This window comes from Etheostoma spectabile, chromosome 1 (genome assembly GCF_008692095.1).
Source record: "Etheostoma spectabile isolate EspeVRDwgs_2016 chromosome 1, UIUC_Espe_1.0, whole genome shotgun sequence".
Lineage (NCBI taxonomy): Eukaryota > Metazoa > Chordata > Actinopteri > Perciformes > Percidae > Etheostoma > Etheostoma spectabile.
In genome coordinates, this window is record NC_045733.1 from 20681145 (window position 1) to 20708613 (window position 27469).

A 27469-nucleotide genomic window follows, 5' to 3' on the forward strand; every position below is an offset into this window, starting at 1 on the left:
AGACTACCTGGTTCAGAAGCACTGGATCCAGTGTATTTACCTACGTGTTATTCCATTAAAAATCCAGTTATCACTCAGTGATTGTAGTAAATGGAAAGGGTCTGTATGTGTGTATATAGAGTATAATGTAATGAGGAAAACACTGAAAGTTCAAAAGATCTAGACGTGGCTTCTGCCCACCAACCAGTAAAACCCAGGACACAGAACAGAAACACCTGATCTCACCTCAGCGGTCAATGTGACAATCTGTCTTTACATTTGAAATGTAATATGTTACCACATCATTCTCTATAATTGGTTGGCTGCAGTCTGAAAACTATCAAAGCAATAGATTTCACCACAGATTATCATTTAAATAAACAGGTGAATACACTGGCATAAGGTTATTGAAAAACTATGTTTAATTTTCCCTAACTCCCCTGCTATAGTAATCCCAGAGATTCCTGATGCAGTAGTGCACTATAACTCCAGAGCAGTTGGTTGCACCAATCCCATGTCACATCATTAAAAATGCATCCAGACACACCGATAAATCTGCTCTCTTCCAACGTGTATACCACTGTGGGCCGTGATATTTACAACAGCAAGGAAAAACCATTAAGGCATTTTAACACACCTCTGTACACCACAAAGCAAGTAAGGACATACATTCTGCAGATATGGGACTGCTTTCTGAATAAGGTAAAGGTAAAAGCACAACATGTGTAAAGCTAGGAATGAGTAAACTGATTTGAAATGGAAACACATCAAATCATTAGGCAGGAATTACTTGTGGACACATCTCTAATGGCACATAACATGTAGCAGCGGTTTATGACAAAACTTCTATAAGAAGGAAGCACGTGAGGATAGCAGCGTGACACATTCAGCTCACGAAGAACAACAGAAACCTGACACTGCAGCTTAAAATCAACCAGCATTCCTCATACTCTCCGTACTACCACAGGATATCTGACCTGTCTGTCCAGTATCATATCCTGCAGTAAAATAGGGTAAACAATGAAATGATACATTCTTTAGAGTCCAACAGCAGTTACGAAAGACATCAGAGACACAGGTGCTCAGGTTCACTCAAGTTCAGTAAAGAGAGATAAATATAAAGTTGGACTTGTTCAGGTCCCCACTGAAGACTAAAAAATAGAGGCCTTTGTTTTTATATTGTGTCATAGAAAATCCCGCAGCATAGATGGGAATTTGGAGTGGAATAAACCAGCAGTCTGCAGTGACCAGTGTGCAGTCAACAGAACTTCATTCAGGTACCGCTGGGATGAACAGTACTCGACAGACAATCATTATTCTGAAGCGAAGCCTCTCTTCCCGACAATTCCTCGACATTTACAAAAAGTCTTCACTGCACTGAACAGAAATCAGAGCAGACACAGACACGTTCATTCAAGTCAGGAAAGGCCTGTCCTTAAGAGGACGGTTTGGGTTGGATTTGAGGAGGACTAAGGGCTGAGCAGAGTTACAGGCTTTATACTTGGACACACTACTTCAGTCGCCATCCAAGTTTGGCTTTTTAAAACTGATATATACAGTCTATCAAGCTAAAAATGGTGAATTGAAAAATCCACTTGATACAACTTCTTAAGCATAATGAAAAAGTTCTTCATGTTTAAAAGGGGTCACGGAAGAAGTAAAGCACTGGTAACAAAGCGTATATATTTTCAATAAATACTGACAAAGGCTTGGCATGATTGAACCACTGAATGGTTCAGTGACACTGCACTGTTAAAGGAATGGCTTGACATTTGGGGGGAAATGCATATTTGGCTAAGAGTTAGAAGAGAAAATTAATACCACATCCTTATAAATAAGACTACAGCCAGCAGACGTGCCCACCAGCACCTTTGACGGAGCCAGGCTGTTTCATCCTGTTTCCAGCCTCGTGCTAAGCTTGGCTGCTGGGTGTAGCCCCACATTTTACAGACAGATATGATGTTATGGATCTGGATATGGATCTTCCAATCTAACTCTCCACTAGAAAGCCAATGAGTATATTTCCCAAAATGTCAAACTTGTGTGGTTCAAAACTGTGTAAAAAGGTAAGTTGTGTGTTATTTTATATTTTTCTTATTGTCAACAAGTCCCTTGAAAACACCAAAACCAACGATGTTTTAACCGGAAATGTAGATCTCCATTATTGTCCAAAAACTATTAAAAAGAGATCAATGACCATCCCACAACTGGACCTGTCTTGGTTTTAACGAGACCTGCCCCCCCCCCCAGACTAGAGTATCATTAATCAGGTAAATTAATATGTGATCACTTAACAGGCTTTCATGGCTCACAGTATAGCGGTGCATAATGGCTCTGGATAACGACACAAAGGCTGCTTTGCCGTTTTAAGATCATGTTGCCAATATTATATCTGGAACAGGCTCATGATGAGTTTATGTCCAAACACGTCAAACAAGGCTGTCTGTTTGCATTTAACTGTGGGAGTCAACATTTAGCCCCTGTGTGTTGGGTTTTACTGTATTACACAGACCATAAGCACTGCCAACGCTGGTTTTAATTACATATGCATCATTTAGTGCATATGCAGATTTGTGTGCATTCAAAGTGTTGAATGGAGCTAATCATATGTGTACTTCCTCCTTGTGGTGGGCTAAGGTACGGGTCTCACCTCTGGATCTGGTAGGGACATATTTAAAGGACACTTTAATGGACAGAGCAGATATTGCTGACACAAGGTCTCAACAGGAGAGAATCTTCCTAAACTCTTCAGCATGGTGTCGTCTCCCTCCCTAAATCTCCCCCCTCATCACTGAAGGTCCTGCTGAACCTGCAGAGCCTGCTCTTGCCCTCCCTCCTCCTCTCATCCCTGCTTCTTATTTCTCTGCTTGGCACTTCCACGGCAAAGTGGCTGTTGCTGTCCTCTGCTTTCACAGAAGAAGACAAGGGCTCGAGAGGTGAAGTCACCTCCAGCCCCTGGGAGCGAGGGTGGGGTGGGGCTGTCTGGGAGCTGCTGGGAAGCACAGGGGGTGAGACGGGGGACAAGGGCCCCATGGGGGAGTAACGTCTCAAGGAAACACCCTTCAGGTTAACAGCGAGCTCCAGGACTAGTTTCCTAGATGCCCGGGTGTGGCAAGGGGGCACAGAGGCTTCCTGGGCTGACAAGTTACTCTGAACAGGGGTGGGGGGCTCAGACTGTGGAGCCCTACTGCTTCCCATGCTGACAGGCGAGAGATCCTCCTCTTCTGGACTGTCCACTGACTGCAATGAGAGCGGGGATGCAGGACTCTCTGGCGTGCATGACTGCAGGTCCATGGTGGCTGAGCAGCAGGAGCCAGGCATACCCATTCCATCAGAGTCATCCTGCAGCCCAGCTCCAGACCTGGCCCTTGCCAGGGACCCCTGCACACCCACAGTTCGGTAGCTGTGGAGCCCCAGTGTGATCTGTGTGGGTCCAGGGGAGTCGAGCAGCGGGGCGTGGCCTCTGGTTCGCCCCGCACTGTGAAACAGACGAGTCCACAAATGGCCGAGACGCCGACGAGAGGAGGAGGTCGTGGAGCGCCGTGTGGAGTGACGTCGGATCTGTCTGCGCATCGCCAACCGCAGGTTCTGCAACACAGAGGCCTGGGGGGGGGGCGACAGAGAGGAAGACACAGATAAAGTAGAATTCTGTTTCTAATCAAACTATCAAGTAGATCGCAAGCAAAGCAAAGAAGATGTGTGTTCATGTGATCTTTAGATGTGCTCACAGGCAGATCTTCTTGATCACATCAGTTTACTCAAATCCTGAGTTTCAGAGGCCCAGAATCCACTACTGTGTAGATGCACTACCTGGGTGGGGTTGTACACTGGGAAATCCTCCACCGGAGGGATGAGACCCTGGGCGATTAACTGACCATACGAAGGGGGGGCTTCTCTTTGAACAAACTCGGCCTCCATGCGAGTCATCTGAGTTTCAAAAGCTCTGCGAGGGAGAGAGAAAGAGAAGAAGAAAGAGACAGCAGGACAGAAGACGGGAGAAAGAAATGAAGAGAAGGATTGGGAAACCATATTAGTAAAACCCTCAGCAGAGTGTGTGGCATCTGCACCACCAACAGCACTGACAAACTGACTAGGAGAAAAAACATGTTGCTATGGTGATTGATTTATTCTGAAACAAAGCATTAAATAAATCAAAGGGATGCAGACAAAACAGGTTGATAACATGCAAAAGGGAGTAAGAGGGGGGGGGGGGGGCAGTAATACGTGCTGGATTCAGAAATAGTCCGAGGCGTTGTGTCCCCACCTGTACTCTCTGTTCCTGAGGGAGTGGAGTTTGAGGGCACAGCCCAGAGCAATGACTAGCAGGAGACTACAGACCAGACTGCCGATCAGGGCGGCCGTGATCACTTTCCTGGGCACCGCTGCCAGGCAGTCCCTCTCATCGCTCCCGTCCAAGCAGTCCTCCTGGCCGTCACAACGCCACGTCTCAAAGATGCACAGGTTGGTCCCACAGTGGAAGTTTCCAGGTTGGCAGTCGTAGCAGTTCTTCTCGTCCGACCCATCCGGGCACCTCTTCTGGTTGTTGCAGCGCTCAGAGGCCGGGTAGCACACCCCAGTACCACCCTCGCAGGGGAACTCCCCGTCTGGGCACGTCCGACAGGCCTCCTCGTCGCGGCCAGAGGGGCAGTGCCAGTAGCCGTCGCAGCGTTGGCGTTCAGAGTAGCAGCCCTGATCGCTGCCACAGGGACGCTCGCCGGGAAAACAGTAACCTTTGACCTGGGGGGCGGAGTAGAAATACATCACTGCCTAGACACTGAGGGATGACTTCTTCTATATATACTATACTACTAACCAGAAAAGTGTTGATTCAAAATGGTGAAAGGAACCCAAAAGAAGATGTTTGAAACATTCAGAATTGAGAGGGAGGAGCTTAGGGAAGGAGGTTTAAATGTAAGTTATGGAGATGGCAAGTTTCATGAAAACAGGATACAGTATTCCCAGTTTGCAGTACCTGGTATGTGGCGTTGAAGCCATGTCCAGGGCTGTGAGGCTGGGCCATGTACAAAACACTCATCTGTCCCCGACTGGACTCCAGCAGTGCCGGGCGCCTGTTATTATGATATGATAACACCTGTAAGAGGTGCTCTGCATGCTGGACCAGGCCATCGTAGACATGCAGCGAGTCTCCGGGCCCCAGCTGCAGGTCCAGCTGCAGCACGATGGGCTTGGGGTCCTGAGTGTCCAGAGACCACGAACACCTCAGCTCCGCCACGGCGGTCCTGTTAGCCCGGAAAAAATCTGGAGAAGCAAAGGAGCCGTAGAAGTTCCCCAGACGTTTGCCACAGGTGGTGTCGGGGCAACCCAGCTCATCTGTGCCATCGGGACAGTCCCGGGCTCCGTTGCAGCGCAGGGCAGCAGGCAGACAGCGGGTGGACTGGGCCTCTGTGCACGGGAGGGAGCCGAAGGGCAGGGGCCAGGCCGGGCCTCAGTGGGAGGGGGGGAGCAGCTGCGTTCGTCTGTGGCATCGCCGCATTCATCCTGACCGTTGCACTTCCAGGAGCGAGGAAGACACTTCCCGTTCCCACACAGGAATTCATCCGACTGACAGCTGCTCTGACCCAGGTGACCTGCAGAGAAAAGAACGTCACACCCTCAGGAGAAAGATTCCCACCGAACGTAACACAGTCACATGCTAGCATGTTGCTGAGTGAAACAACAGAATGCATTTTGATTCCACATACACAGGCAATAACAATCTCCATCATAAACAGAGGCACTTCATTATGACTCCTGTAAAGCCAATCAGGCCTAAAAGGTTTAGTTTGTTTCAGAACCGTCTGGCAGCTAGTCCCCCCCCCTTGGTAATTTCAATACTCTTTGTCTGAGTTCATATAAATCCTGATCCGGCGTCCCGGGCCTCAGTCATAATTCACTGGGCCACACTGAAAGCCACTTTTTGTGGAAGCAGCTTTGTTTTAATTAAAACAACATGATATAATTTGTGTATAATGATACAGCAGAGTACCCTAAGTACCCTGCTAAGGCTAGGAGTTGGGTACAAAGTACATCAACAGGTTTCTTGTTACAAATCACAAATACGTGCTAATCAAATGCATCAAAAATAATTTACAAAATACTGGATTTTTTCATCTTACTGACAATTTCATTATTTATATTTGAAATTGTGTACATTTTACACGTTTTAAAATTACAAATTTCTATTCCCTCCGGTAAAGGGTTGAACAACAGATAACCTTGATACCTCCCTCCTCACCTCTGATGTAGGACAGGCGGAAGCCCTGGGCTTGCCCCGAGCTGTTGGCCTGAGAGTGGAAATAGAGCCAAACGCGCCCCCTGGTGGAGATGAAGGGCGGAGGCAGCATGGAGCCACACAGCCTGGAGTCCCCACTCCTCGTTGGAGTCAGCAGGAGCCAGTCCCCCAGACAATTCCCTGACTCCGCTACGTCGAAATTACGGAAACTAGAGCAGAGGATTGATGGATTCAGGTTCTCACTCCACAACGAGTGTGTGTGTGTGTGTGTGTGTGTGTGTGTGTGTACACTGAACGTGTGAGGGATCGTACCTGATGGTGAGGACCTCTCCCTGACCGCCCTGGATGTGCCAGCTGCAGTTGACACCGGGGGGGTAGTTTAAAGGCCACGAGGGGCTGTAGATGACCCCCCTCCGCTCAGTGTGGACCTCCACTCGTTCACTGCAGCCTGCTGGGGGACACGGGGACAGAGGGAGAGATCAGTGAGGTCGTCTCAGTCTGCAGCCTTTTACCGACGTGTTACCAACAATAAACTGACCTGGAAGATTAAAAGAATTATTATTTTACACTGTTAGGTCTTCACGAATAATATCAAATAATATAATCCCATTAACACAGAAAAAAACAATGTGTGAGTCCATCTCTTAACATTTGCTGACTTTTCCCTAATGAAGTAGGAAATTTTAATTTTTTTTAATAATTTACTTAAAAAGCTGGTCACTGCAATTTTTGGCAACGAAACAGTGTTTGTTTGGGACTTTTTCAGCTACAGATTGATACCAATTTTGTTGCCGGTGAGTATTTCTGGCTGTAATACTCCCAGTGCAGATGCACATGGACGACAACAGAGCTCCATGGCACCGAGGAGTAGTGAGATGTATCAGCAGCTACACAGGAAATACTTGTTACTAGGATTAATTCATAACTGGTTTTGGTCTTTTCAAGGGATTTGTTAATAATAAGAAGCAATAGAACATTATCAGACTTTATGTCTATACATATCCAGTATATTTCTTATTTTTAAATTCTCTGACCTTTCTCTTACAGAGCATTAAGGCTTCCTTCTCATCTAAATGTCCTAAGAGGGAAACTACACCACTTTCCAGAGGAGAGATAGGGTCTGTTCCTTTATCCATGATCAACTGAGAATTATGCATGCTCAGCAGGATCCATACTGCAACTGCCAGAATACACCCCCCCCCCCACACACACACACACACACACACACACACACACACCACTCTTAGTTCCTTTATTCGAACTCCTGCGCAGAATTTGTCATGACCTTAGCATACCAGGAACAGTGATGCATTAAAGGACGTTAGCACATTTCTGCTGCATTCTACACAAAAACATCCCGTTTAATTAGATTCTCGTCTGCTGGCTCGGCTCGCTGCAGAAACCTTAAAACAATTCATTGGACAAGACAGATGACCTTATTGCCTTTCAGGGGAGCTCTGTGCTGATCACACGGGGGCTAAAAGAGAAGCAGCAGCAGTCAAACTGGCAGCCACGGCAACAGCATCGCGGGCTGCCATCGCACCCCCGCTCCAGGGAACAGCAGCAGCGTGCAAGGCCGCCATGGAGAGCAGGGTGCTATTGTTTTATAATAATACTCTCTGAAGAGTTTGTGTCAGCCGTTTTAAAACAGGAAGAATTGATGCCACAGGAGAGTGATGTATGAATAGGTTAAATTGGTGCATAAATGAAACATGAGTGGGGAGGATTTCCTTCTTTTTGTTGTTGCTGAGAACGAGAATATGAAGCTGCTGTTTAAGCATCTCATTGGTGCTCAACGCCACAGTCGGCATGGCAAAAAGAAGCTGGTGAACGAGCCTCTTAATTGACCAGAACCACAGAGACAGAACGTTAGCTGGACTGCCTAACCAATGATTACTGAGCATCGTCTCCACACACACACACACACACACACACACACACACACACAACAACACACACACACCACACACCACGCGGAGAATCTGCTCAGCATGGCTGATGGCGTTTGTTGTTTCAGGGTTTTCTTGATGAATCAGTTAAGTCAGCAGAGTGAAACAAGCTCAGTGAGGATATCGACTACACACACACACACACACACACACACACACACACACACACACACACACACACACACACACACACACACACACACACACAACACACACACACACACACACACGCACACACACACAACAGTACTAAGTGGCCTATTCTGTAGACTAGAGCTGCATAATGTTCCTGTTTGTGCATCGAGTTTTCGATCCCAGTTTTGACTGCTTTTTTACAACAGCGATGGTCAAAATATATATTTTTATGTTTATCAATAAATACGTTGACCATTCTGTATGATTGATTGCTACTGCAGTTTCCTCTGTTTCCCGAGTCAAAGGTTGCCAAAATAACCCGATAGTGGCAGGTTGGAGATGTCAGCCCGGGGTGGCAGATCTTCAGAGTTCTGAAATGTGGACTCCTCTGGTATTTAGTTTCATATTCATGTCTATATGCATATATGTCTATATGTAGCATCAGAGGAGAAATAGGGTCTATAGAGCTTCTGATTTGGTTTCTAGCAAACCTAAGCTTAAGTTCATATTGTTTTAACTTTGTTGTCCCTGGCTGCTGAAAGCTACTGTAAAGACAAGAAGAAGTCCCAGTCTCTCTACCCAGGCTGGCCTCAGAGGACCAGGATGCAGCTGCGGGACAGTTTGGACGACTGGGTGCAACTCTTTTAGCATTTGTTCTTAACTGAAGATTGGTCTTTGCTCTTAAGGGGGGGGTTTAATTTGTTTGGTATTTACAACCAGAAACCGGATCCAATCCAATGTTTATGTTGTATCAACCAATGGCAGAAGAATTCAGATCTTTAACTTAAGTAAAAGCACCAATACAACCATAAGAGTACAGAAGCACCGTCAGCAAAATATTAAAAAGTTATGTTGTTTTGTCATGACAAAACAAAACAAATTGGCAGTACTTTTTCAACCTTATGATTAAAATTAAAACAAAAATTCCCCAAACCGTCCAGGCCTCACAGGGAGAGACAGAGCAACGCTTCATGCTACAATGTCGCACATGTCAAGAATAGAAATTAATTTAAATTAAGTGTAAACTCACCGATTTTAACTTTTAACTTGACCAGACTAAAATAATCTACTTGAAGAAAATAGTGTGCAGCAAGATATGTGCGTTCATGTCAACCAGCACACAACAACACATCTATAGGATAACACATAAGTCATGTGACATGTGATACTTACATGTGATTTTATATTAATATATATATATGTATTTTTTTTCCTACAATTTTGTAGTTATTTTTATGTATGTTTACTCAATATACTGTATGTATTTTCTTATATTTTAGTTGTATAGTCCTTAACGCTTTGGCAATGTTGCTTCCCTGACATTAATGCCAAAAAAGCATTTTTGAATTTGAGAGAGAGAGAGAAAAAGAGAGAGAGAGACAGACAAAGAGGAGAAGACAGACACAGAGAGAGAGACAGACAGACAAAGAGAGAGAGACAGACAGACAGACGGAGAGAGAGAGAGAAAAAGAGAAGAGAGACAGACAGACAGACAATTAGGACAGAGACAGAGAGAGAGAGAGAGAGAGAGAGAGAGAGAGAGAGAGAGACTTGTACTTTGGGTGTGGAAAGGTGTCAAAAGCTACAGTAAAAGTACTGACAGTGTGTCTGATCCCTGTCTCTCGTGTGGCAGCCTTCTTTATTATGATGAGAGAGAGAGAGAGAGAGAGAGAGAGAGAGAGAGAGAGAGAGAGAGAGAGAGGACGATGGGGGAGGGGGGGGGCTGGCTGCAGACAAGCAGTGATGTAATGCTGATAGCAGCATCACATTTGTGAAAGAGCATCCATGTTTCCACACTAACCTGATCATTTAGCCACCGCAGATCAATACCCCCCCCCCCCCCCCCCCCAGGTTTCTCTCATCTTCTCACTCCATCCGATCACAACACTGAACACACCACCGTCTTCATGTCTCACACTGTCTCCCTTCAGCAGAGTGACAGAGGACATAAACCCCTCTCCTATCCGGTGTGAAAGGAGTGCTCTGCTGTGACAGGGATGCAATCATCATTATTATTTTATATTATTACTAACCACGAGACCTCCAATGATCATAAACTGGCATAATAATAACCACTAACAAACCAAATCTAGCCTACTCCCTGAATGAGCTTGGTAATATAAATGTCTTGGATGCGGCTATATTTATGTCCAGTTGGATTAACAGGACAGATACATCAAATATGTATACATATTTCCATCTGAACATAACAGTGCAGCCCAGATGCATTGTTGTTTCTCACCTGCACCGAGCCGAGCCGAGCGGAGCCAGACCAGCGCGAGCAGCAGCTCCGTCAGTCCCATGGTCCAGGGGGGACTTCTGCTATGATCTGGGACACGGTGTCCACGGTCTGCTGGACATCTGTGTCCCCTCCCGCATCTGTTTTCAGCTCAGACACACCAAAACCTCCTCACTATGGAAATGCATCGGGTCCTCAGGAACGGTGGCAGAAATACGTCAAGGTAGTTCCGTCCAGCCACACTGTTTCCGCTCAGCGTCTTCAAAATAAAAGCCACATGCCATGTCGTTCAGTGTGGGAACTGGAGAAACACCAAACTTTTATATTAGACCATTTCAAATGGAGGGTCCGCGTGCGATTTTAGGGGTACCAAATATATTAAGCCCAAGTGTTAGGCTCTTTACCAATACAATACTACAATACCATAAACACAAGAATCTTCAATTAGTGTAAACCTACATTTTATGAATCACTGCAGGTGAATATTATCTCCTCTTTGGGTATAACGGTGGGGTTATAAATGTATGGAAATATTTGCCCCAGTTAGGAGGGTCAAGGCTTTATATTACTGGCCACCTTGTAATTTGCACATGGTAAGAGATCCATTTTTATTTTTATTTGTGTGAGAAAATAACCTTTTTATTAGCTATAATTATTTATTATATTGATACCAAAACAAACACATGGATAAAAGGCCAACAACACTGCACACTCAACTGATGGCTGTACAATTGTAAAGGTTTAGTCTTAAGGTTTATAAATCTTTAAGTCATAAAGCAATTCATAAACGTCTTCAACGTTTATAAACCCCCTACACTGAAAAAGAGATGGAGAAGGGACCCCCCTACTACTGTATATGGCATAAAATTAAGTCGCATATTAAACTGGGCCTACAAAACAGCGTAGGACGGTCCTAAATCCTTTACACATACGTACATTTTTAGTGCATATAATACTAAGCTCTATACTAATAATTATTGTGGGCATGATTTTATAAATCCTCTTTATATGTTGCACATACTGTACACACGTGACACATTGAATCCTTAGGATGAACTGAATGTGTGGATAGCTACCTTAGGGACTACCTTACCCATAGGCCAGTAAGCCTATCATCTGGAGATTTACATTTGCTAATAATATGTTGGATTTGTGTTAAGACATTTATTAAGGAAAAATTTTATAATTTAGTGGCCCCCCTACAGTAACTCTGAGGACCCCCTGTTGAAGATCTCTGTTATAAAGCAATGCATGGTGCATGGCGTATGACGGTGATGGGTGATTTGACATCAGGTTTCCCGGGTCTTATTTTGAAGACATAGCAATCTAATTTCCGCTCTTCGGTGGTCCACTCTGTGTTCAACTTGTCGCATCTAACAGGACAAAGTGGTCCTCATTATTCTTTGTTTATATGTCTTCCTTCTTCCTCTCACACGGATTGAATGTAGCAAACAGTTGGATAGAAACAGTAGTCATCGTCCTGAGGTATACATTACACCAGAAACTGCGTCTGCTTGTTGAAATTAAGAGTAGATCCGAGACACGTTTGCTACATCCTTTTCTTCACCCTACCCTTCGGATCGTTGGTTCAGTAGGCCGTTTCACCGCCACCCCCGTGTGGCCAGATGGGTGTACTACAAACCCCTCTGACAAAGTGAATACATTTACATTCAATTTCGGAATTTATACTTACGCCACAGAACGTATTTCTAGAGAGAACATAAAGTCTTTGAACCTTTTGTAGTTTATAGGGATATTAGTTAGAGTTGAAGAACGAGTAACAAGAATTACCGCGGGAGTGGTGAGAAGCAGCGTAAAAGGCACCGCTGGGATTCGAACCCAGGATCTCCTGTTTACTAGACAGGCGCTTTAACCAACTAAGCCACGGCGCCGATGTACACATCGGGTGAAACCGGCGATTATGAAAGCAATTTAGCAGATGATGACGCTATATTTTTAGTTGCGGAATTCTCAGGTGTCTCGCGGGAACAGGCTTTAAAGACTCATTGCCACTGATTGAAACAATGGTTGTAATATGGCCTGTATACTTATAACGTTAACGTGCCACATGCAAGTCAAAACGTTGACTCACGGAGGATTTAAAATACCAACCCTAGCTTACAGTCCCTAATAAAAATAAAAACACCCTTGACAAGGGCATTTGAAATACTTGTGAGGAAATATTTCACAAGAAGTTGAGATTTAATAATTTCTTTAACCCTTGCAATGTCCTCCCGAATGCTTTACACCTTTTGTCCCCTGAGGTCAAAATGCCCCCACCTGGTTTGACTTTTATTTAAAGTATACAGTATAAATTGTCAATTCTGTGTTACACCTTTAGTCTTACTTCAGTTCAAACCACTACTACACATTTTCCTTTAGAGCCAATAGACCTTGTTTACATAAAAGTAGGCTATACCCTGTTTTTTGAGTAAAAAAATAAAACAAAAAAAAGCTATGAATTATTTTTGATCCAATATTATTTTGACAATTTGACTTATCACAGAGTGGTAGGCTATATGTCAAAGTTTAGTGAAACTTGAAAGTTGAATTTTTTTTAATTACAGCCCATAATCACACACATAATCACATCTGCTGTCCTCTGGGGTCAACTTTACTGTTATTTAAATAATGTTTGCTGGATGTATTACACCTTTAATAACAACTTCATTCAAACACATTAACACCATTTATTTTACTTCATTGAATTTTAAGGCCAATAAGACAGGTCAAGTGGACCTATGTCATCAATTGGAGACTATGGTGGCTTGTCTCTGTCTCTGCTGTCAACACGCATCGTGGGAGGGATGGAAGACCAGATCAATGTTTTGTCCTTTTTTATTTGGTTTAAGATTATTTTTTGGGTATTTTAGGCCTTTATTGACAGCACAGCTGAAGACATGAAAGGGGGGGGGGGAATGACATGCAGCAAAGGACCACAGGTCGGGGTTGGACCTGGACCCACTGCGACGAGGATTAAACCTCTATATATGGGTGCCCGCTCCACCAACTGAGCTATCCAGGCGCCCATGTGTCATCCTTTGACTGGAAATATTCTTCTGTATCAGCTGGGTCCTCTTCCTCACTGAGTCTTTCTCATCGGTTGATTCTTTATCATAATAGATGCAGTCCTCTCATTCTGACACTTCCACTATTTCAGCTTTAGATTCTACCTCATCCGTTGATTCTTCATCTTCATCATAGTAGATGCACTGCTGCACATCTGACACTTCCTCTATATGAGCTGTAGGTTCTACCCCATCATCTACTTCATCAATTTCCTTCAATTCATACTCATCTTCCATTTCTGCAGCAGGCAACGTGGGGGCTTCTTCAGAGGAAAAAGCCGCATGCGGTCTGCATGTTGGATTTATCACCTCATCGCTATTGTCCTCCTCGTCTGTCTTTTCTTTCACATTAACAGATATCTCACAAGCCTCCTGTGCAGTATAGAGCCTCTGCTCCTCATCGTGCTGCCTGTCTCTCTCAGACTACCCTGTGAAGTGGCCCCCCACCTGTGAGAAAACACCTGTTCTGTTGTTTTGTTGTTAACCATTGATGACCCCACACCACCAACATCCAGGATCCAAGATGTCAGACGAGCAGGACGGTGGGACTATTTGCTCCATTGAACCACTTTGTGCTGCGGGGGTCTTTAAGGGGAGTTATTAAATTCAGTAAAACGCCCATAATTCAATCAATTTACTTCAAATTAATTTTTTATCATTAAGAGAATAGTAGTAAACAACTACCATTATTTTCAGAGCATTTGATGAATAAAAAACATATTTTGATGGCAAAAGATTTCATTTGGGGTCATAATGACCCCAGGAAGACACAAGGGTTAAAATGATTTCATTATATTTTTATTTAATGTTCAAAAATTTGAAATAAAGCCTATTTTGTAGCCAAAGAATTGCCTGCATGTACTGTAGAATCTGTAATGGTATCTTCATCTGATGACTTGTTCACTCAAAAATCATGTCATCAATGAAATTTGTGATTCAATTAATTAAATATCTAAAACATGTGTTGTGCCTCATAACCTTTAGTTTCCCAATGTAGCACATACTTGTGAAAACCTTAAAAATAAATGTTCTAACCCTAAACCGCAGCTGATCAGTGTAATCTAACCTAAATAAAAAGGTGATTTACCAGAATGACCTGGGCAGACAGGTAGGTTGATGAAATTGCATGACACCATCAGAGGCAAGTGAAAGAAAAAGTGTTGCTCTTTCAACCCATGTCAATTTAATGTGTAAAAAACAGACGAACAAACTTGAGTTCTGTAGTAATATTGAATAACATAACTTGCCTACTGACACTAAATTAGTTACATTATTACGAGTGAAATCTGCCCATAAATTCTAATGAAACAGCGTTTAAATTTGACTGCCATGGGACATAACTGACAGAAGCTATTAGTGTACTGTTTGTCTGCACGTCTTTCCATTTACTCAGATTGCATCGGAGATCGAGTGTGATCTCATTCACTTTAATGGGGGGGACTGACTGATGATGGAAACTTTGCATCTATTTAAAAAGAGCATCAAGGCATTTTGGACAGGTGGTATTTTGCATTCAACAGCTATTACTGAGAACAGCTGGTAATCAGATCTGACCGTACCTGTGGATTAGCACTAGGCACATTGCTGGTGATTATTTTCCAGTGTAATGTTTGAGGCTCTGAGCATCACAAACCAGATCCATAGGTTAAATACAACCACGAGTATCACTAATACTTCTGTGATTGTAAAGAGAAGGAAGACAAAACAAAGCATCACACTCAGCACATGATGTTTCAACAATTTATTCAACAACTTCATAGACATTTTCTTAAGAAGTGTGCTGTTTTATTGGATGTTTGAAGTGCGGGAACCAAAGCTTTTTACATGCACATGGTCTCAGCACAGATACGGGCTATATGTTTTTACAATTCCACTTGTCATTTCTTTTTAAAAATCACACAGCAGTTGCTGAAGCTTGCCAACAACCAGTTCAATGAATAATATACACAATAATCAATTTTCTGTTTTAATTAAAATATAAAGGGGAAGAAAAAAAAAAAACCTACAAAGAAAGCTGTAAAAATCAAAAACAGATCCTACGAATGGTGCTGAGTGGATGAATCCATGAGTCCAAGAATCTGCACGTCACATTGCTCAGCTGCTTTGTATGTGTATGCACATGGGTTAGTTCTTAAATTAATTGTTGTAAATACTATGAAAACAAAATGCAAGTCACACACTCAGCAAACAAGAAACATTCCTTTCTTCGACTGATCTGGGGTTCCCTTAGTGGAGGGGAGTGGACTAACAGGGGTATGGACTAACGGGGTTGACAGTAGTGGGGGAATGAGGGATTCACCTTGAACCCCAGATCAAAGTCCTACCTTTCATTCACAGGGGCAACCACTTCTTTTGATACATCTTAAATATATATTATACGACTACCTTTCAAGTGCAGTGTAATAAGTCTTTGGCTGCCCCAGTGTGAGTTCTTCAGACAAAGATCAAAATAACCCTAGCACAAAAAACCAACATCAATCCACAATTCCAGGTGCCATGATTCAATGTTTATTTGAGCCGTGTCTGAGGAACAACCAAGCCTTTTCAGTCTGACCTACAGTACCTCCTTGTATACTCTGCAACTCATACATTTTCTCCCCAAGTACAACGGTCGTGTGTGTGGTGGTGTGTGGGTGTGTGTGTTGTGTGTGTGTGTGTGTGTGTGTGGTGTGTGTTGTGTGTGTGTGTGTGTGTGTGTGTGTGTGTGGCTACTGGTGGGCACACTGTACCCCTGGCCCGTGGTGGCCACCCTCTTCGTCAGAGCTGTCGTTGTAGGCCTCTCTGCGGTTACCAGACGTCGAGCTCTGGCTGACGTCATAATCCTGCAGGTCCACCTCCTCGGTCTCCCCGGTGATGATGGGCGGCGCTGACCGTGAGGGCAGCATGTCCTCCAGCTCCTACACATGGAAACAGTCATCAGAATGCAGCTAAAACAGTTGGGAGGCCAAGAGCGCAGTGATTAGTGACGCAAAAGGAATTTAGCGGTTACCGGGAAACAAATCCACATCATTCAGAGTGCAACGTTTTCAGGGAGAATAGGAAGTTTTACAATGTGAATCAATGTGCTCAATAAGTAGGGTTGGGTATCGCTTGGGTACACCGGTGCTAAAGTGATACTTTTAAACGGTGCCTGAACCGATACTACAAAAATCAAGTAAAATGAGAAGAAAAAAAATGACAGTCCGCAACATTAAAGGTCTCATGACATGGTGCTCTTGAGATGCTTTTATATAGACCTTAGTGGTCCCTAATACTGTATCTGAAGTCTCTTTTATATAGACCTTAGTGGTCCCTAATACTGTATCTGAAGTCTCTTTTATATAGACCTTAGTGGTCCCTAATACTGTATCTGAAGTCTCTTTATATAGACCTTAGTGGTCCCTAATACTGTATCTGAAGTCTCTTTTATATAGACCTTAGTGGTCCCTAATACTGTATCTGAAGTCTCTTCCCCAAAATGTCAGCCTTGGTGCAGAATTACAGCCACAAGAGCCAGTCCCACAATGAGCTTTCCTTAGTATGTACAATATGTAGAGTAACATGTCATACCACAAGTTTCTCAGGGCTGATCCAGTTGTTGTCTGGGAACTGGACATCAAACTTGATAAACAGATCTCCCTTCTCAAACGGGTTTCGGTACTGTGGCATGCCCTCTCCTCGCACCACCCTGACAGAGCCTGGAAAAGATGCATGTTAGAAAAACAAGCTTTATTCACAACTTACTTTTATAAAATCTCAGACTTCCAAAGATGTGTAGTCCTACGTTTACAGGCATGTAAATGGACAATAGACAAGTCATAAGAAGAACGATGGTGACAGGAATGCACTAATAAGTAGTGCTGTCCTTTAAACGTGTTATAAAAACGATGTTAACGCAAACCCATTTTATGCAACTAGTAAACGTTAGAAAAACTACACTCACTGGATCTAGCTAGACCAGAAACAAAACAGGCACGCCGCTCACACGTCATTTGGGCTTGCAAACTGGCCAAAGAGTAGTAACGTAAGGTTTTGAGTGGATGACGAGCGCGAAACGCTGAAATGGACGCCATAAGATTCTGGATGGAAACCAACCCTCATGCTTGCACACAAGTCTTTGTTTAATACTGTCCTCCTCTTCATCAGACAATGTCTGGAGCGCTACAAGGCAGAGCCTCTTACTGGCATGGATGACTGTCCCCAGGAATGATGTTTTTTTGATGGTGGGGGAAACCCACTCAAACATGGGGAAAACATACAAACTCCACACAGAAAGGCCCGGAACAACCTGGATTTGAACCCAGAACCTTCTTGCTGTGAGGCCCCAGTGAAGAAGTAGGCTTCCTTTGAGTGGTTACTGTTACTGTTCATTCTTTCTAAAATAAGAGGCTGGGTTGAGGAGCCTCTGGTGAATAAAGAGCAGTAGCCTGACTGCCATGTTCAAAGCTAAATTGAGAAAAAGAAAGTATTAAGCCATGGTTTAACTGCACTATAGGCTGAGTCCTAGTTTACTTTGTAATTTTATTTTTTACCACCATGTTTTTATCCCTTAGAAAGGGGAGGTTGAAGGGGCTGTTTGTGTGATATGCCATATGCCAAAACATTTGCACAAAGCGAGCCGATCCACTTTTCCATTATGATAAGATCATTAAAATGAGAAAAATAAATGGGACAAAAAGTAGTCAAGGGACATTTAGAATAGATTAAAATCTGCAATTAATTGTGAGTTAACTATGACATTAATGTGATTAATTGCGAATAAATATTTTAATAGTTTGACAGCACTACTGATAACCTGAGGATGTTGATATCAGAGCTTTAACTTTATGTACACACACACCACACACACACACACACACACACACACACACACACACACACACACACACACACACACACACACACACACACACACACACACACACACCCACACACACACACACACACACACCACACACACACACACACACACACACACACACACACACACACACACACACACACACACACCACACACACACACACACACACACACACTTTTTAAGGCAACATTTGCTCATCTTTGGTCACTGAATCCACAGAGAAGCCCATAAACATAACATTTAACAACTATGATTTCTTATGTAAACTTAATTGGTGAATGAATATACAGTATATATATATAAAAAATTGAGAGAAGAGAAACAGATGAAAGTATTAAGGGTGTTAACCTGGTTCAATGACTTTGCCAGCAGGGTACTTCACAACTATCTGTCTTCCGTCTAAGTGTTTCAGCATAAACTGGAAGCCGCACAGCGCCTCCACCAGCCCGAGTTTGTGGTTCATGAACAGGTCATTGCCATCTCGCCGGAATGTCTGAAAATACAGAGAAAGAGGTTGTTAAAATTATTGGTTGATGAAGTTTTTCATACCAACATCATGGGTCATTTGACAATGCCTAAAAAAATCCTTAGGTTTGTCAGTTATCAGACAAAGGAATTAAATATCTCCATGACAACAGTCTTCACCCAACAACAACCCACAGCATCTGCTGGTTAAAATCAGCATTACTCGTGAAACAGGCATGGCCCGGAAAACTGATTACATTTGTGTAATTTACAGAGAGGCTTCCTGTTAGGACTGGGCAATATAGACAAAAATTCTGATGTCTGTATTTTTAGAACACGGACACACACACTTTTTTTAAGGCAACATTTGCTCATCTTTGGTCACTGAATCCAAAGAGAAGCCCGTAAACATGCCATTTAACACAACTATGATTTCTTATTCATGGTTTCTACCTTATTACGTATTTATCTTAGGTGTGGCATCCACATTACTTATCAATGTGTGTTGCTGTAGCCAGTTCCACATTCAAACTTCCACATTCCTCCAACATACTCTGAAATAAATGATGCCTCCTGAGAGAAGATCCCGGGGCATTGCTACAGCTCTGCCTCCTGTTCCAGTTAAGCCTAAGTCACTTTGCATTGTCAGAGGCAACCTGGCCTGTTCAAGCCAGCATTCCTTTCTGAGAAAACCCAATTAAGACAGGGATGGACAGCTAGCTGTGACGACTGAGTCAACCGCTTATCGTTAATCAACTTGTACTTTTAAGTGCAATGTCATCACAGGGATTTGGCAACAATTTCCACTAATGCTATACACTTGTGAGACTGCGGTGTCTCTCTATTCTGTTTGTCTCATTACTTTACAGGGTTGAGGTAGACCGTGCAGTGTTTACTACAGGATTTTGTGACACTGTGGTGGGTGGACTTTGGACTATCAAGGGAGGGTACGTGGGGGGCATGCTGTTTTGTTTTTTGTTTTTTTTAAGAACACTTTGAAGTGCACATTGAGAGCAAAATTAAGAGGCTAGATTTACAAGGAACTTTGGGCTCAAGCAAACAATCTAGCTATAAACAATTTAAAATTTTTATGTCAGGTGTTTGTCACGCTCATCCCGCTTTTCATTTCCGAGTTAGTACTCCAACAATCAGATTGGTCATTGAGTCTGACTGCCCTGCCCCCGATTCAACATGTCAAAATAAAGACCTACGATTCCTCCAACTGAAGACAGCACGGAACACATCGGAACAGACTCAAGTCACTGACCTCGCCAGACTGTCCTAGGCCAATAATCGGGTTGGTGTGTCTGCGCCTTTAGACAACTCCGTCAAAATGCATTGTTGACCATGCCCTAAGCTGTTGCTCATTCGACTACTGTGCTATGTAGTGCAAAGTTTAAACTGACTTAAACTTATACAAGGTCTGACAACACAGCACTGTCAGGACAATATGGTTCTTAGCCTGAGAGGTTTGAAGCTCCTCCAGCTGGACCTGACTGCTGTGACAAACTGATTGTTGAACTCTGTCACAGAAATTGTATCTAATCATTTTTTTGACCTGCACAAGGACAAATCTGATTTATAATGGAACTGGTTATGCAAAATCCCCAAATGGAAAAACCTTATGCATTTGGGCAAATCAACACACTGTCGGACTTAAAGCACAGTTACACTGACATTCCAAAAAACAATCACAATGCTAATCCCCAATGTGTTGATTTACAGAGGTGGACTAGCCACTGGCTGGCCAATCCACTACATTATCCCTCCCCTAGTCTTGCATTGCCAGACCTATCTCCACAGTGTTGGAGTATGGTCTGCCTACACCACTAGTCCATTCTGGGACAGGGAGGAAAAAAGGCAATGGCTGGTGCTTTATTTTATTAAACCAAATCACAATTGTCCTGGCCACCAAAAGTGTCTTCACAAAATAGATAGTCAAAAGCAGAGAAACAGGCTTTATCACAGCAATGTACATCACGTAAGCCAGACTATGATACCCATACTCACACTTGACAGATGAAGAAACTGAACACACAATGGGCTGGTCACATATCTGCTGTATTGTTCTAGGCTTTCTTACCTGAGCACACACATACGTAGGATGTAAAAACTCTTCTAGAAATAATTCCTTACCTATGTGTAACCATATATTTTTTTCCAGGACGAGTCTACCCTCCCCCATACATTTAATTATTTATTTCATCAAAATATTTTTTTACCTAATTTATGTCCACTCATTTTATTTCAGCTCAGTGTGCGTGTCTTTACTGCTTTTTGCTATCATCAACCGTGTTTTACCATGGGCATGGCTTTGCACACACCTACGGTGTATATGTAATAGTGCATATGGGAAACAGAGGGCAGGTTAAGAGGAGTATGGCTACAGTATTAAAGGACTGGCCTGCTTACCTCATTCTCCTTTTCTTGCAGGACAAGAACTATATCTCCTGGCTCAACTCCTGGTGCCTGGTCAGCCTCCCCCCCAAAGGTAATTTTCTGGCCGTGCTTCATGCCTTTGTCAACATGTACCTCAAGAATCTTGACTTCTTTCACGACTTTCTTGCCCTCGCATTTTTTACAGCGGTCTTTCTCACTGATAACTTCACCTGGAGTGGGTTAAAAGGAGACAGGGTAAGGGCAGGGCAGACCAAAATGATACAAATATGAAATGCTTGATCACAGATGGTTTGGATCACTGTGCCCCTTACCTTCTCCATTACAATCAGTACAGACAGACTGCATCTGTTGGACCATTCCTGGGGCCAGCTGTCTGATCATGATGCGCATGCCTCGCCCCCTACATGTTGTACATTTTTGTACAGCGCCCGTCTTGCCTCCCTGCCTGCACACATATACATCCAGAGATGGATTTGTTGTTAGAAACTTACAAAAGTCAACATTGCAGTAGACATTAATATGAGTATAGCACCATGATGGTTGTACAACTTACCCACTACACGTGCTACACAGTACATTCTTGCTAAGTTGCAGTTTAGTCGTTTTCCCATTGTAAACGTCCTCCAGTGACACCCTGTAGAAAAAGAGTGATGTTAAGATACCGTTTAGTTCTACAAGACAGAAGATTTGGGACAATAACAATGGATTGTACTGAAGAACATGGACTTTAACCAATTCCAATACAAACTATTTTTTGCACATAAGAAAGTACCAATATGTTCCTCAAGTAGCCTATATGTGAGTGTACAAGCTTGGTCTTACTTCAGTGGATGGACCATGTCCTCTCCTCTCCTCCGCCCTCCGTTTCTAGAACGACTCCCCTGACCACCCATGAATCCAAAAAGTCCACCGCCAAAGATGTGGGAGAAGATATCGTCCATTCCCGGGCCACCCCCACCTCCTTCCCGCAAGCCTTGTTCTCCATAGCGGTCGTAAAGTTCCTTTTTTTCGGGGTTTGTCAGCACTTCATAGGCAAAACTGATTTCTTTGAACTATATTTTGAGAGGACAGACAATACAAAAATGTAATAAAGATGTAATTTCAACCACTGTCCCAAGTGTCTTCTGAAAGCAAATTAACCACAGCTCAGGACCTAGTAAGATTTCCATTCATCTTTCACTTCAGCACTGGTGGTAACAAAAGTATTGACATTCCCGGGAAAAGCAAACCTCAGCTTGCAATATCCTTACATAAGGGTCATTCCGCACCTAATCACATGCCCTGTCCCTCAACATCTAATATAACCCTTTAGCACAAGTTCAATTTTTACATATTACACCAACTAATTTGACGAAGACATTTCATAAATGTTTTTAAAGTTTTAAGCTTTTAAACAGAATTTCACAATTGCGGTAGTATTACATATAAAAAGGTAATTCAACCGGATGCTAAATACTACAATCAAAAACATTACTGTAGATTGGAATCAGCTCCTCTCTGACATTAACTCAACACAAATTAAAACACAACTTATGTTGCCATCTCATTGACACCTAAAAGGATGTGCTGAGTAAGTGTTCTCCCTGTGTCAAATACTGCTTCCAGGCTTTATTCTTTGAAGTTGCTGTGTCTATTGCTAAGAAAGTAATTCTGGCACTCTGCCATAAGGGGAATGATAGAAGAGAGGCCCTTTATTCTTAATGTTTTTGCTGATTTTCCAAAAATGATTCATTTTAAACTAATGACTGATGAATGAATTTTATGTAGAGCAGTGGGAGGTCTGTGATGATAGGAGCTAATGTTCAAAAACAAATTAAACAGTGACAGAACCCTATACCAAGGTTTTATCCTAAATGGAAAAGAAAAGTAAAACTAAAATGGAAAGTAATTTTAATCCACAGCCAGGACTACAGAGAATCTTCTGTAACAATACAGAACTCCGTTTTGTAAATGACCACCTGGCCATCCCCCTCTTAAACCAAATAGAAATGTATGTATTATTTTACTAAAAATACTGGACATGGATGACTATCTATAAAACACCTTGAAAACAGCTTAAAGCTAAAGACAAGCATTAGGAAGGATACAACTTCAGCCTCATTAAACCCTTTTTGATAGAGGCAACATGGTCATGCGCATACATATCGTTTTATCCTCGATTAATTTACATCACACATTTGATAACTAACTTTAGTCATAACAAAAATATCAGATGGGCCTGTCCCAAATGTCTTACCTTGTCACCAGCATTTGGGTTCTTATCAGGGTGATATTCTTTTGCCAGTTTTCTGTAAGACTAAAAGGAAACAAAAAAGGGGAGCCTTATTAAGCTAATATTCTCATTGTAGACACGCATGTTTACTGGAATCACACACCTGCATGACTCAAACTCATAAAAGGAACCTGATCTTCCTTAAATCTACGCAATCACACGTACCTCCCTGACAAACCAGATGTTCCAGCGGCAACACACTAACGTTAACTTACCTGTAACGTTAATGAATAATTTAAGGTTTATGCTCAGTTGTTTACTGAGCAATGGGCAACCAGCTACCTTATTAAGACAGTTACTTAGCTAGTAACGATACTTTGAACTAGCTATGTTTTAACGGTAACGTTATAACCATTTTGTCAACAATGGCAGTTCAAAATGTCTGACAACCTAGATAATCACTAAGTTAACGTTTGCGCATGCTAATAAGCTATAGCACATTTTGCTAGCACTAACGTCACGACCTCAATGTGGTTCTCAAATATGTCAAGAGCTTGTTTGTCTTCTCGTCTAACGTTAATAAAGATAACTAAAAGACAACATATAAATGCTAGCCAGATAATAGACCCCAACGTAAAACCTTAGCTTAAGTTATGTCACTAGCTACCAGGGTTAGCTCACGAAGAGAAGGTTGAAATGACAATGTGTTACGTACGTTACTTTGGTCAACTAGCTAGCTAAAGTTAACCTTATCTATATGTCTTAGACTGGCCGGAGGTGATAAAAACATGCGGGGCCCACTGCCAGTGGCAGTGACAGTACAAAATGACCCTTCATGGACAGACGTTAGCAGTAACGCGCATCCACAGATCAAAACTCAATTAGATTTCTGCTTGTGATCCTTGTGCCACACTCCCCAAACACACGTTATTAGTTTCCAGCCTTTGGGAAACACACATTTAACGCCAATGTTTCCTCTCATTACTAGAACCTTCGACAGGCTCCACGTTAGCCAGCTAAAGTTATCTTTACATGACAAACACAGCTAGCGTGGGGCTAAGTAATAGCTTAATTCGTAACGTCATAAGAGAAGGTAACTCAACCTCGCTTTTGGTTAATGTTCACGTTACCGACGTACACTGTCATATCTAAGACAATATAACATCCACATCGGCTACAGCTTAATTTAAGCAAATCACCAGCTTTCGCATAAACGTCACACGAACAGCCAGGCCAGTAAGCTTGTTAGCAGGCTAGCCCAGCCCCACGGCTAACTAGCTAGCTGCGCATAGCAACGCATTTCCTTATTGTAACGTTAGCAGTATTCACATTTTGAAACTCGAAACAGACACGTAACGTAATGTCCTAGTCCATTCAGCCTGTCTTGTGTAAGTACCTTCTTCAGTTCGTTTTCAGTTGCGGATGGAGACACTCCGAGGATGTCGTATAGTTTTGTATCTACAACAGTCGCCATGGTGTTGCTTCTGCAGGAGGTGGATGATGAGCTGGATGGACAAAGAGAAAGAAGCCGGTGAAAAATGTTTTGCTCGCCTCGTGTCTCGACTTCCGGGAAATGACTGCGCGACGCTAGAGGGCAAAGTTATTCATGTTGGTAACTAGCAAATTATGTCCTGATATCCAAGAGTAAATACATTGCTATCAAAACAATGACAATAGCCGTCAAATTGATTGAGTGGGGAAATATGTATTGTCAGGTTACATAAGAGACAGATGACATACATTAACATAGTTTTACTAGGTAACACACATAGCTAGGCCTACATTTACCAAAGTACAGTGAGTACAGTATTCACGGACACTTATCAGAGGGTATGTATCCAGAGGGAATTAGAAGACACACTTTCTTAGGAAGGACTACGATTTTGATGTGCAAGGTAATATATAGATATAGGACTATACATAGCCTACATGTATACACATACTGTACATACATATAAATATACATATATATGTATTCAGTATACATATACAGTATATACATATATATTATTACATTAGTATACAATAGTATATATATATATGTTTGTGTATTGTTATATGTTGTGGTGTGTGTGTGTGTGTGTGTGTGTTTACTCTGGAGTCAGCGGGCGGGGGTTTGATTCCGCCCTTTGTCCATGTCGTCCCCTCATTTCTCCCCTTTCATGTCTTCTATTGTCCTATAGAAAATAAAGGCTTAAAAAAGTCTCAAAAAAGAATAAAAAAAAAAGATACAATTGAATTAGATGAATAGATCAGTTCATAGTGTTTGAATGTGTGGTCTGCTCTAATGCAATATGAGATCATAAAGATCATGTGAGGAGTTAACCCTCCTAACCCCAACACCACCCGGCGGCTATTACAAAGTACGTTTTGTTCCAAGGTTTGCAAAACCATATTACCATAAATAATATTGCTCATAATACTATAAAATATTTACACTTGTTTTGGGATGTGCCTTTTCACTTAAATGGCATACGAAGAAATATATAAATACAATAAACAAAAATTAAAAAAAGATCCCAGTCATAAATATTAAGTCATTGTTGTCAAGTTGTCTTTATTTTCAGAGTCCTGAGCATCCAGATACTTAGAACGATTATCTGAAACAAAACAATTTTAGTAATTAGTATTTTGTTTTCTTGGTTTATTGTTTGAGTTATCTCAGTCCCACAGTTTGAGTGGTTTCTTTTTTCTTCTTCTTTGAATTATTATTAACAAGTGTTTTCTTTTGAATCCATAATCTTTTGTTTTGCCTCCTTGGAACATCTGGTGGTTCTGGCCGTTTATATTGTATTACTTCTTCCAGTTTGTTGTTTTCACCATAATTTCATATATTGTTTTTCTTTCTGTTGAGTGTATCCCCCTTAATCGTGTGTATCCCTCTTGTGTCCCCTTTTCAGTTGGTGAGAGCCAAAGGTGATGGGGGTGGAATCCCCATCCTGAGTGCTGTGCTGTCCACCCCGTTTTCTTTGCTGTGTTGTGTGTGTGTGTGTTAGTGTGTGTTTGTGTGTTTATGGGTAACTCTCCCTGGGATCCTTCACGACCCTCGTGACCCCTTTCTCCTCCTCTAGTAAGCCTGAGCAGCAGGTATAATTTTCCCACTTTCCCCTCCCCAAGGTATGCATGTGTTTTAAAATTATCAAAATAAAATGTGTTGTTTTTAAACTGAACCTCGTCTCTGGCTAAATTGTATACATACCTGTGTCCTTAATTTTATCAATAACATTGCAATTAGGAGGTAAAATCATTGCCTGGGTGAAATTCCTAGGGGGGCGCTGTCTGTGTTTTTGGGTTAGATTCCACCTAGACCACAAATCTCCTCGGTTCCGTAGGCTATATATATATATATATATATACTGTATATACTGTATACACACACACACACACACACACACACTCAATGTCATGATGCTAAGGTTAGTTATTTCAATACTAAAGGATTTCTGAAACTTCCAGCAGTCAAATCTGCTGTTCAGTAACATCTCTTACCCCAGCATAATCTATTGGTTACCATGATACATCTAGACTGCCTCAGGGCTCCTGGGACTACATGCCTCCGTGTGTGACAGAAGACCTCATCACCGAGCCTGAGTGTCCAAGAGAATGACAGACATGACAAGATTTAAGAGGATCTGCATCTTTTTAAGAGGATGCTTTTTGTCTAATAATTTTTGAGGTGCAACTGATCATATTGGAATCAATCAGTTTGCAATCCTGAACATTAAAACCTAAACTACAGTACTTCTCAAGGACTTAACTTATTCAGCAAACAAATCATGTTTAAAGCATCTTTTTATGTAAATATCTGACTCGGCAAAGCCAAACCCTTGCATTGGCGGTTTCGTTTCTATCTGCGTGCCACATTGTGTGACTTACCTTGTTGTGACATCTCCATCCTGTGGGTTTTACCATTTTCATCTTTCTTGGTTATAATGAACTGACACAGGGA

At 42.4% G+C, this 27469-nt stretch overlaps 2 protein-coding genes and 1 non-coding gene across 3 annotated transcripts; all 3 read right to left on the reverse strand.

The window, feature by feature from the left end:
• Positions 1 to 378: 378 nt before the first annotated feature.
• Positions 379 to 10745, reverse strand: lrp3 (low density lipoprotein receptor-related protein 3). The gene is given in 8 exon segments (XM_032521746.1): positions 379 to 3582; positions 3790 to 3922; positions 4244 to 4716; positions 4952 to 5421; positions 5424 to 5567; positions 6215 to 6420; positions 6524 to 6662; positions 10538 to 10745. Coding segments are annotated over 8 exon segments (2481 nt in total). The 5' UTR covers positions 10599 to 10745; the 3' UTR covers positions 379 to 2727.
• A 1607-nt stretch (positions 10746 to 12352) lies between these two features.
• trnat-agu (transfer RNA threonine (anticodon AGU)) lies at positions 12353 to 12426 on the reverse strand. The gene has a single exon. It is a non-coding gene; the product is annotated as a tRNA-Thr (tRNA).
• A 2905-nt stretch (positions 12427 to 15331) lies between these two features.
• Positions 15332 to 25138, reverse strand: dnaja2a (DnaJ heat shock protein family (Hsp40) member A2a). The gene is made up of 10 exons (XM_032521797.1): positions 24917 to 25138; positions 23545 to 23604; positions 22131 to 22360; positions 21862 to 21942; positions 21620 to 21753; positions 21321 to 21517; positions 18792 to 18936; positions 17152 to 17279; positions 16271 to 16499; positions 15332 to 16212 (listed from the first exon to the last, which is right to left on the reverse strand). The coding sequence occupies exons 1-9, from the start codon at positions 24992 to 24994 to the stop codon at positions 16311 to 16313; spliced, it is 1242 nt and encodes a 413-aa protein (XP_032377688.1). The 5' UTR covers positions 24995 to 25138; the 3' UTR covers positions 15332 to 16212; positions 16271 to 16310.
• Positions 25139 to 27469: the final 2331 nt, after the last annotated feature.

What these genes read in the sequence shown, in the direction of transcription:
- dnaja2a (XM_032521797.1), bottom strand. Translation starts at nt 24,994, where the DNA reads ATGGCGACTGTTGTAGATACAAAACTATACGACATCCTCGGAGTGTCT. An exon ending in GACATGGTCCATCCACTGAA is followed by an intron (nt 21,943 to 22,130) that starts GTAAGACCAAGC and finishes CTTTTTCTACAG; the next exon opens with GGTGTCACTGGAGGACGTTT. An exon ending in TGGCAAAGTCATTGAACCAG is followed by an intron (nt 17,280 to 18,791) that starts GTTAACACCCTT and finishes CATCTTTTCCAG; the next exon opens with GCTCTGTCAGGGTGGTGCGA.